Genomic DNA, 12,302 nt, shown 5'->3' with positions numbered 1-12,302 from the left:
AGTAGTACATTTTCTTTCATTTTCATTTGGATAATTTGAACTATGAATGAAATCAAATTGGAAATGTGGCAAAAAAATAAATAAATAACTTTCATGTTCCTTCCAATTCTGTTTTTATATAAATTTCAAAAACTTTAAAATTTAAGAGGATTTTACTTGAGAATGACAAGTGAATTAGGTAAACATTCTGGAATAATGCTTTCTTTTTTATTTTTAAATGCATAATATCTATCAAATATGAACTGGTTACCCTAATTTAGATACTGTTATTGGTATCATTATTTATATGCTTACCATTTTAAAATACCAGGTTGCCCCAAGTTCTGAAGTATAAACAAAGCAGGTAACAAGGGCATTTTAACATGTGGTTTATTTCATGTCATATGCTCTTTTTGGTCCAGTGATATAACAGTGTCATTGGGGTTGCCCACTACTTTAATTCTAGTTTGTTGTAGCATGAGAATTTAACCAGTATTTTATAACCCTTTTGATCTAGCTATTCACAAATATTATGACTTTGAATATTAGTTTTGTAATACATCATTTGAACAGTAAATTAAGGTCCATGTTTGGAGGGTGGATCTAATATCAACCTGAAATAGGTATTGTCTTTTTTATAAACATATACTTGACTTTGAATTGTTTCATAGTTTCTACAGCATCATTCCAACTGCTGCTGATTTTCTATTTGCATTTGGCATATCAATGCTTTGTAATCCTTTGGTATCTCAAGTTTCCAAGCTGCCTTTACAAAAATACTAGATGATTATCTGTGATCCAATTATTTTATGAGAGCTAATTTCCCAGAACAACTCATCTGTCATAGAAAACAGACTTAATCTTTTTTCTACTCCAGTTATACTACATAACAGTACCTTTTACATTCCAGCTTAATGTAATCTTCCTTGGGATTGCTTTATATAAAATGTTTCATCACACTGCCATTCTGAAACCTGAATCTGGCTGTCTTGATAATATCAAGTAAGTAACTTTTCTTTTGCTTTTCTTTAGTCTATCTTACCTTGATCCACTAAACTATTCATGCTTTTAATTGTATTGAGATTTTTATGACAAAATGATAAAGATCAATGTGTTTTCTTTGCTGAATAAGATCATTTATTGACTACTTAGGTGACTTGATCTGCCTGTAAATAAGAAGCTTTGTCTTCAAAGAAACTTTTTTTCTCCTAAATTATAATTTAAAAAATGATAAGTTTTTATTGAAAGTGTGTTAGTCTCTCAGTCATGTCTGACTTTTTGTGACCCCATGATCTTCCCAACCCAGGGACTGAACCCGGGTTTCCTACACTACAGTCAGATTCTTTACCAACTCAGCTACCAGGGAAGACCAAGTTTTTATTAGCTGCCTTTATTTATTTTGTCCAGGAAGCAAAAACATAGTTACTATATCAGGCAGACTCTTGTTTCATAGAGCAATAGCCACACCAGTACTCAACATTCCATCTCCTACTTCAGAGCAGTGGGAAGGGAGCAAGATGGTACCACTGGCAAGTACCAAATGGGGGTGTTTACACTACAGGTGAGGAACCCAGAAATTATTAATCTGGGTGTTTGCAGAGGAATTCTTATACTGCTGCCCTTCTGTCCTCCTGAGAGATAGAGAAACTTCACATCTCCCTAATGTAGAATCCTATGGTATACAAGTATAAGGCTCCAGACTTTACCTTCTTTGAAATGTTAGCAAATATCTTGGGAAGTAAATCCCACCAGAAGACTCTCACTATGCAATCATCTTTTAACTCTCAAGGTTTATCCTTTAACCAAAATCTGCTTTTTTATGCTCAAAAAGTCTGAAACATGCAGAGATAAGAAAATATCCACATTCCTTTCCTCCCTAGTAGTACTTCTTTCTATACACATAAAGAAGCCAATTTACATTTTCTGGGGGAAAAAAAGTTCTTTAGTGTAACCAAGAACTTTGTCTTATTCCCTAAAGGCTGTGACATTTGAGAAAGAATAGTGTGGAGATGTACTTTAGCCATTAACATATAGTCTGTATCAAGTAGCTTTTGTATGTGATTGCCTATGCTATGTGTAAACTGGTTAAATATTTTTATTTAAATGAATATACTTTCAGAGGTTTAATGAGGTTGCCTGTAACTTTCATGTGCTACTGACATTCTCCTTGAACTCCCTCAGATAGCAGCTTTGTCACCCATTTCTCATCTACTTATGTTTAGCACCTGACATAGTTCCTTGCCTATAGTAAGCCCTCAATGTGTTTTCAGAATAAAGTCATGCATTAAAGACTGTAGTGACCAAGTGCATTGAAATTAAGTGCTTAATTTGGTTTAAGGGATCTTCTGTCTATAACAGTTGAAAAAGTAGCTAAAGGGTTAGAAAAAATAAAAATATATTGGAGCAAACTAGAACTTATCTACTGTGAGTAATAGTCTTTTGTAGTTTAATATTACAAAGTTGAGTCATTACACTTTTGAATTATGTACAACTAGACTGCCTTTCTAAAATGTCATTATAGTTCCTTGGACTCTTTGTTCCTAATGGTATTGAATTTAGATCAATTATATAGGCATATAAAATATAACTTCTTTATCTTAGCATATTTGTACTCACTTTCATATAAATTATATCTTTATATCTATCTTTATGTAATATAAAATGCATTTAATATTTTATTATCATTTTTGTTACATTTTAAAGTACTATCAGAAAGAAGTGAATAACACTTTGATGTTTATGTGACAGCTTTTACCAAATTAAAAATTTTAGAAATGTCTTGAACTTAGTAGAGTCACATATTTTAAAAGATACATTTGTTTTCTCATTATTTATATGTATTTCCTTAAGTAATATGAGTTGAATCTTTGTGATATTACTAATTAGGAAAACAAGCACACAAAAGCAATAATTACATGTAATAGTAGAGATGGCATCAAATTTTATATTATGAAGCAAAATAAAGCATTAAATGATGCTGTCTTGATTTGAATTCTGTCTACATTCCTTTATAGTTTACAGCCTTTGGCAAGTTTATTGAGCCTTTCTCTCTTCTTTAAAATGGGTATAGTAATGAAGCATACATACCCTGTCATCAAATGAGCAGAGGAATGTAATCAGGAATGTAATGATGTAATGATGATGGTTTTTAAGGAAAAGTCAGTAAGGTACAAGGAGGTAAATATGGTAGCTGTTATAAAGAATATAGAGGGTAGTTTTAAGATGGAAAGATATGCATATGGATATGCTGATGGGAAAGAACCAGTTTTAAAAGTGTTAGAAATAGAGGAAAGGGAATATGTGCTATAATCCTGATCCAAGAAATTGTGGGGAATGAGATCCAGAATAGTGGGACAATAATTCCACTTCATTCGATTTCACGAGACACTTTTGTTCTGAGATACCATAAACCAGCTAGGGGAATTCTTGTCTACTCAGAATGGATAAAATAGTTAATAGGTGTGATATACATGTGTGGTAGAACCAGAGTAGAACAGTAAATTGAGGAATTTCTATCTGTTCTCCTCTACAAAGTAAGAAAAATGGTCATCTACAGGTCATGAGCACATGTGGGAGAGAGAAAATTAAGAAATGTCTCAAGAAAATATTTCTTAGAACTTTACAGAATTTGAAGGACATTTTATTCCATTCAAAATATGTTAACTATTTCATAGATGCTTGTAAAAAAAAATCAACAGGACATAATTATAAAGAAAAAAAAAGAATTTAAGAAAAAGCAAAATACAAAATGTGGCATCCTTTTTGTTTTTAGTAAAAATAAGCATCTGTATGATACAAAATTTTAAGTGGTATGGGTGATATGAGGGTATTTATTTTAAAGGCATGATTTATTTGGAAAATCTATTTTAGTATGGAGAGAGGGCATAAAAATGTATGTTGTCTTGTTATGTTTTGTTTTGTAAAATAATGAATAAAACCCACCACTTTACAGTTTGCTGAGAAAATAAGCTCACTATATAAGGCCTTTGCTAAGGCCTTTGCCAGACAGTGTCTTTCTAAAACCATTCATTCATACATTTATTAAATATTTGTTACTTTTATTATATATGTTCTTTCACAGAGAAGAAATATCTTCTTTATCCAAAATGTGTTCCTTCTTCCCATATTCACTACACCACTACCTTTTATGCCACAGTGAACTTCCGCAAAGCTGCTTCAATGGTCTTCTGACATTTTTCCCCACATTGATTCTTGCCCCTGCCTTCATTAGCTAGAACGATCTCTTGAAAAGTTTAAATCTGATCATGTACCTCTCTTGGGTAAAACTCATCAGTGGTTTCCTGTTACTCTTACACTGAAGTCCAGACTTCCTACCATGGCTCACTGCTGCTGCTGCTAAGTCGTTCCAGTCGTGTCTGACTCTGTGCGGCCCCATAGACGGCAGCCCACCAGGCTCCCCCATCCCTGGGATTCTCCAGGCAAGAACACTGGAGTGGGTTGTCATGTCCTTCTCCAATGCGTGAAAGTGAAAAGTGAAAGTGAAGCCGCTCAGTCGTGTCTGACTCTTAGCGACCCCATGGACTGCAGCCCACCAGCCTCCCCGGTCCATGGGATTTTCCAGGCAAGAGGACTGGAGTGGGGTGCCATTGCCTTCTCCGATAAGCCTTCCTAATCTAGTTGCCCCTTCCTACAGCTTCATTTTAAGCTATGTGCCCCTTTGGCCATTCTAGATGCACTCACTTTTCCTTCAGGTCTTATCTGCTATTTTTCTACAGACTTTCTTTTCCCTAACACTGCATGACTTATGCTACTCTAATTAATTAATCATTTAAAAACTATTTAGTTATATTTTAATTTAAATTTACTTCATAGTCATCATATTAATAATACATCTTTTTTGTGTGGTATGGGGAGAATATCTGCTAACCAGCTGACATGAAGTGTTCCAGCCTACTTGACAGTTAATTCTTATTATAAGTGAATAAATTAGTGTTTGACTTATTAAAAAATAAGTAAATAAATACATTTTGATGTTAGTATACAGTATTCATTTGGTTGGATCATGACTATATTAATGATATACTCTGGGAAAAAATAATAATAAATTGCTATAGTTAACATAACTATGGAGGTAGAGGTACTCCATGTCTCAGATATAATCAGAAAAGTACTTAAAACTACATTTCTGTTTGCTCTTTTCTTACTTGTCCTTTGTCTTCTTTTCATCGAAATAGGTAATTATATTTGGAGGCAAAAAATAACTCCAGTCACTTGAATTTTCAGGTTGAATTTCAGACATAAGGAAAATCTAGCCTAATTTAAAATATATATATATATAAATACAATAAAGCAATTAATTAATTGTTATCAGCACAAACTTAATTTATAGTATTGCTGAAGTATTATGACATGTATAACTTTAATTTTTAAGGAACATTTATAGCACTCTTGACATTTACCTGAGAAACAAAAATTGATCATTTCTATAGTTATCAACTACTTGTATCATTGAAAAACTATTTAACAGCATCACAATGACTTTGAATAATAAAAATAAATAATAGGAATTTTTAGGGCAAAGAAAGAAAGGTGGTGCCCATATGGAGAAAAAAAGAATCTGCTGGATTTCTGTTTCCTCTATCTGTCCCTTTGCCCTTTCCCAGGGACAGATATCTTCTGCATCCAGGCTTCTTATCTTGACGAGCCCTGTTTTCCAGTTCCTGGTATCTCCCTTTCACTGTGGTTTTGCATGAGTGATGGATTGGCAAACACAGTATTCAGATAGTTTAAAGAAACAGCTTTCACATGCCTTCCTGCCTCCCTGTGCTCTGATTCCTAAGGGAAGGTATAGTGCTGAAGAGAAAGAACAGCTCACGTTATACACAATTTCACTATGAATTGGTTCTATGACCTCACAAGTTACATCATGGCTCTACAGTCTCAGTATCTCCTCAGAATTAGGAGTAATTGATTCTGCTTTATTAAGTTTTGCTATAATTAAAATTATCGTATATATATAAAGAATACAGAACATAATTTAGTGTTCATATAGGATGGCTTGATTATTTTTAATCAGTCTATGTGGAAATACATTTCTGCCTTTGGATCTTAGTGTTTTCCTTAGTAAAATTTGCTCGTTCTCTTATCAAAATCTCATTAGAATTTGATTGGCTTTGTTTCTCACATAGAACTTGCCTGATATGATCCTCTTTTTTTTTTTTTAGGCAAAAATTATCCTATTAAGAAAGAATTGGCTCCAGGAGTGAAATGCTCATTTGATTAATAAGTAGCAAGTTCTGTAGTTAGTTTTAAATTAGGGGGGAAAAGTGTCTCAGTGAACTTGGACATCTGCCACACATAAAGAAATCTAAGAAGGCTTCTGAGTAGCTTCAGGGATGAATAGAAAAATGTTTTACTTTAATGGTATCCATAGTAACTTACTTATTCCTTAACAAGGTAACTTTTGCTTTGTACTGTATTTCTAGATATTTGTAGAAATAATTAAGTCATTTACCTTTGCTAGTACTACATTAGTACTTCGTGAAGTTAAGTGTGGTAGGTTCTTAAAAACTGAAGGTGGAAAAGCAGAATAATATAATCATGAAAAATATAACAGTACACAACTTTCAATACTCTGATTTTTCTTCTTTATATTAAGATGGAATTTTATATGTATATATATATTCCCTGCTTTTTAAAATGGTATCATTTTTATACTGTAGTCAGTGCAGTATCTTAAAAGTTTGATCCTTTATGAAAACTGGAAACCTAGTTCTGAATTATGTGTTATAAAAATATCCACCCACTTCAATGCCTTCTGGATGAGTTTTGAGGAAAATATTTATAGTACTTTCTCATTCTTCCTAAAATATTAGCTTGTTGTTGAGTCACTAATTCGTATCTGACTCTTTGCGACCCCATGGACTGCAGCATGCCAGGCTCGCCTGTCCTTACCAGAAGTTTGAGTTTGCTCAAACTTATGTCCATTGAGTCAGTGATGCTATCTAAACATTTCATCCCTTGCTGGCCTCTTTGCTTTTTGCCTTCAACCTTTCCCAGCATCAGAGTCTTTTCCAGTGAGTCAGCTCTTAGCATCAGTTGGCCAAAGTATTGGAGCTTCAGCATCAGTCCTTCCAGGGAGTACTTAGGGTTGATTTCCAGGTTCCTATGCAACATTGTTCTTTACAATGTTGGGTTTTACTTTCACCACCAGACACATCCGCAACTGAACATCATTTCTGTTTTGGCCAGCCACTTCATTCTTTCCGGAGCTGTTAGTAATTGCCCTCTGCTCTTCACTAGTAGCATATTGGGCACCTTCCATCCTGGGGGCTCATCTCCCAGTGTCATAACTTTTTGCTTATTCATACTGTCCATGGGGTTCTCTTAGCAAGAATACTGGAGTGATTTGCCATTCTCTCCTCCAGTGGACCATTTTTTGTCAGAACTCTTCACTGTGACCTGTCCATCCTGAGTGGCCCCACACAGCATAACTCATGAGTTACTAAAGCCCCTTCAACATGGCAAAGTTGTGATCCGTGAAGGGAAAAATACTAGCTATGATGTAAAAGGTTGAAATATTGTTTTGGGCTTTTATACAGGAAGCTCAGTATAGTTTATATAGTCCGTGAAGACGTTAAAAAAAATTGTGTCTCTATTCAATTAATTTTATTCATTGTTTACCTTCCACCACCCAAACTACTACATTTAAAGTAAATGCCATAGATTTCTAATTAGTTTAAGCATTTAGAGATGTGTTTAGAAACCATCACCTCTTGTAAAAAATTTTCTCAGCCAACACACTTTACTGAGATGTGTTTTTCCAAAACTTTTAAGTCAAATATACTTGTCAACACCCACACACACTGTGAACACTTTAGTTCTTAAGAGAGTCACACAAAGTTATCATAAATGATTGAGTTGTATTTGAAGAGTAATATAATCTAAACAGCACTGTTTGAAGTTCTGTGTATTTTTATGACACCACTAGATTTACTTCAAATAAGTTAAGACTTTCCTCAGGTTTTAGTTAGTCCTTTACTGATTAGCTTAATTTCAACTACAAACATTTAACAATCACTTCTATGGAAGATTAACTTTAGCCACCAGTTCACAAAGCTATGCATTCGGTCAGTCTTGTTGCCAGTCTCATTGTATAATGCATTTTAGGCTGTAGTTTTAAGTTTTGTGAAATATTAAAAGCATTAGTCTCTGTTTTCAGACTTTCTCTTTAAAATGCATTCAGATCCCCATGAGCTCCTTCTAGGAACCAGGTGTTTTTTGCATGACTGTGTTTGGCATACTTCATTTTCTGGGAGCTGACACTGAGAGAGAAAAAAAAAAACCAGTTTGAAGGATGACCGTCACAGGCACAATGGAAAATTGTCAGGCATTTTACCTTGAGATCGAATAATTCTTTCACTTTTCCCCAAAATGATCAAGTTTATATCAGGATTAGGACAGTCAATTACAGCCTAAGGATGAGAAAGCCTGAAAGACTGCCTAAAGGGGGAAAAAAATCTCCTTTGTAAGAAAAATGTAAAAGTTTTTCTGTGTAAAAGCTCCTGTCTTCTTTGTATTTTGACTAGACTCAGATTTCCTTTGTATCCTATATGAAATGTGCATTCAGACTCTGGGAAAGCTTGGTAATCAGAATTATTTTATGAAACCAGCATTTCTATAGTAATTATACATGCAACAACTTAATCTAAAATAAGTAGTTATAACAAGGCTATAGTTGTTCCCCCAAAATAACTAGGAGCAAATATTCACTTAAACTTTCATTAGGGTGGAAGAAATACAAGAATAATTATAATTAAGTAATATTTATATTCCATATTATTCACATATTTTATTTGTTTAATGTATAAACAGATTTTATTTTTGTCCTTTAATTGCTCATTAATTTATTTAACAAATGAGAAGTGATAAAATTTTGAATATGTATTGAAGATACAACTTACTGAATTGCTAATTTATTTACACAGACTATAAGAGAAAGGAGTAGAGTGTGATTCCAAGGCTTTTGGCATAGGGTATTGAGATATGGAACTGTAGGAAAAGACACACTTGGGGCAGATTAGGAGATTTGGGAGGGGAGTTGAACAACATAACTTTGAAAGACTTACTAAATATTGCAGTGTAGATGATGCATAAGCAGTTGGAATAGTAAAGAGAGCTGATGATTTAAATTTGAAATCATTGGTATATAGATTTGATTTGATTTGATTTTTGCATTTAGTGTTTCTCAGATATTAAACATTGATTTATTTTATCTATCTTTATTACTTTCTATAGTGGTAACTGATTCTGCTTTTTTTTTTTTCCATTTATGACAATGATATATTTCCTGTTAAACCATTAAGCAAAGTGAGATGATTAATAAAAAAGTAATAATGTAAAGGTAGTATGCAGACATGACAAAAGCTTAAGATAGTTATTTCCCAGTCAGATTGGTTTGTGTCCCTTATCATGGTATGTTTCTGTTAGGATATCCTTGCTGTGAGTATATATATCATAATGATCCTGGTGATTAATAAAAACTAAAATCCAGAAGTAGGTGTCTCTGTAGCTGATTTAATAGCTCAGTGATATTAGTAAGTACCTAAGATCTTTCCATCATTTACCACCCTTAGCCTATTGGCTGTTGTCACTCACAGTGTTAGCTTTTGGTCCAGAGGTATCTCCTTCAGTTCCCACCACCTTACTCTTCAGCAGTTGTGTTCAAAAGCAAAAATAAAGAGAGAAAAGAGTGCTATCATCCAAAGCCTCTTCTATATAGTGTTACAAACCTCTGTCTTAGTACCTCAGGCACTCAGTCTATCGGATCTAATCCCTTGAATTTATTTGTTACTTCCACTGTTTAATCATTTAGGTCATGACTGAATGCCCTAATGGTTTTCCCTGCTTTCTTCAATTAAAGTCTGAATTTGGCAATAAGAAGTTCACAGTCAACTCACAGTATTGTTTTTTCTGACTATATAGAGCTTCTCCATCTTTGGCTATAAAGAATATAATCATTCTGATTTGGGAATTGACCATCTGGTGATGTCCATGTGTAGAGTCGTCTTTTGTGTTGCTGGAAGAGGGTGTTTGCTATGACTAGTATGTCCTCTTGGCAAAACTGTTAGCCTTTGTCCTGCTTCATTTTGTATTCCAAGGCCAAACTTCTCTGTTATTCCAGGTATATCTTGAGACTTCCTAATTTGCATTCCAGTCCTCTATGATGAAAAGGACATCTTTTATTAGTATTAGTTCTAGACGGTTTTGTAGGTCATCACAGAACCATTCAACTTCATTTCTTCAGCATTAGAGGTTGTGGTATAGACTTGGATTACTGTAATATTGAATGATTTGCCTTGGAAACGAACAGAGATCATTCTGTCGTTTTTGAGATTATACCCAAATATTTCATTTCAGGCTCTTTTGTGGATTATGAGACCTATTCCATTTATTCTAAGGGATTATTGGCCACAGTAGTAGATATAATGGCCATCTGAATTAAATTTGCCCACTCCAGTTCATTTTAGTTCACTGATTCCTAAAATGTCAGTGTTCACTCTTGCCTGTTTGACCACTTCCAATTTACGTTTACTCACAGACCTAACATTCCAGGTTCCTATGAAATACTGTTTTTTATAGCAACAGACTTTTCTTCTACCACCAGTCACATCCAAAACTGGACATTGTTCCCACTTTGGCTCAGCCACTTCATTCTTTCTGGAGCTGTTTTCTATGCTCTTCTCCTGTAGCATGTTAGGCACCTACCAACCTGGGGAGTTCATCTTTCTGTGTCATGTCTTTTTGCCTTTTCATACTCTTCATGGGCTCTCAAGGCAAAAGAACACTGAAGTGGTTTGCCATTCCCTGCTCCAGTAGACCCCGTTTTGTCAGAACTCTCCACCATGACCCATCTGTCTTGGGTGGCCCTACATGGCCTGGCTCATAGATTTACTGAGTTAGACAAGGCTGTGATCCATGTGATCAGTGTGGTTAGCTTTCTGTAAATTGCAATTTTCACTCTGTCTGCCCTCTGATGGAGAAGGACAAGAAGCTTATGAAAGCTTCCTGGTGGGAAGGACTGACTGAGGGGCAGTTGGAACCTTGCTCAGATGGGTGGGGCCGTGCTCAGAAAATTGTTAACCCCATTTTCTATTGATGGGTGGGGCTGTTTTCCCTACTAGGATTAATGGGAGTAATGATGACCTCCTTTTAAAGGACTTATGCCAGCATGCCATGGCTCCCAGAACTATTGTATTCTGTGCCCCTTACCCCATGCAGGCCACTGTAGACCCACGCCTCCACTGGAGACTCCAGGACATGCCCAGGCAAGTCTGGCTCAGTCTCTTGTGGGGTCACTGCTCCTGTCTCCTGGGTCCTACTACACACAAGGTTTTCTTTCTGCCCTCCAAGAGTCTGTTTCCCCAGTCCGTGTAAGTTCTATAATCAAATCCCACTGGCCTTCAAAATCGAATTCCCTGGGTTCTCAGTCCCTTTGCCAGATCCCCAGATTGGGAAATCTGTTGTGGACCCTAGAACTTTCACCAGAGTGCAAGAAATTCTTTGATATAATTGTTCTCCAGTTTTTTCTCATGTCTAATTATCATCATTAAATGTCTGCTGTATATGTCTACATTATGAAAATGGAAGTGTTATACTATTGCAGCTCATTCATCCCCAAATTCTTTGACAGACAGAACTTATTCTAGTCTTTGCTTTTATTTATATCATCAGTTCTCTCAGTCATGTCTGACTCTTTGCAACCCCATGAACCGCACCACACCAGGCCTCCCTGTCCATCATCAACTCCCAAAGTCCACCCAAACCCATGTCCATTGTGTCAGGGGTGCCCTCCTACCATCTCATCCTCTATCATCCCCTTTTCCTCCTGTCCTCAATCTTTCCCAGCATTAGGGTCTTTTCCTGTGAGTCAGCTCTTTGCATCAGGTGGCCAAAGTATTGGAGTTTCAGCTTCAACATCAGTCCTTCCAATGAACACCCAGGACTGATCTCCTTTAGGATGGACTGGTTGGATCTCCTTGCAGTCCAAGGGACTCTCAAGAGTCTTCTCCAACACCACAGTTCAAAAGCATCAATTATTCAGTGCTCAGCTTTCTTTAGAGTCCAACTCTCACATCCACACATGACTACTGGAAAAACCATAGCCTTGACTAGATGGACCTTTATTGGCAAAGTAATGTATCTGCTTTTTAATATGCTATCTAGGTTGGTCATAACTTTCATTCTGAGGAGCATGTGTCTTTTAATTTCATGGATGCAACCACCATCTGCAGTGATTTTGGAGTCCAGAAAAATAAAGTCAGCCACTGTTTCCCTATCTATTTGCCATGAAGTGATGGGAC

The 12,302-nt window shown here is 35.5% G+C and overlaps 1 protein-coding gene across 33 annotated transcripts in view; it reads left to right on the top strand.

The window, feature by feature from the left end:
• Positions 1-12,302, top strand: part of ADGRL3 (adhesion G protein-coupled receptor L3) — a 912,058-nt gene that overhangs the window by 821,866 nt on the left and 77,890 nt on the right. For all 33 annotated transcript variants that reach the window (XM_070458356.1, XM_070458372.1, XM_070458374.1 and 30 more), the window contains one exon: positions 890-981. In XM_070458356.1, coding sequence (XP_070314457.1) covers positions 890-981 — 92 coding nt within the window. The remainder of the gene's footprint in view (positions 1-889; positions 982-12,302) is intronic.

Source organism: Odocoileus virginianus, chromosome 29 (genome assembly GCF_023699985.2).
Source record: "Odocoileus virginianus isolate 20LAN1187 ecotype Illinois chromosome 29, Ovbor_1.2, whole genome shotgun sequence".
Lineage (NCBI taxonomy): Eukaryota > Metazoa > Chordata > Mammalia > Artiodactyla > Cervidae > Odocoileus > Odocoileus virginianus.
Note: the sequence above shows the minus strand (reverse complement) of the source record. Positions and strands in the feature narration are given on the sequence as shown.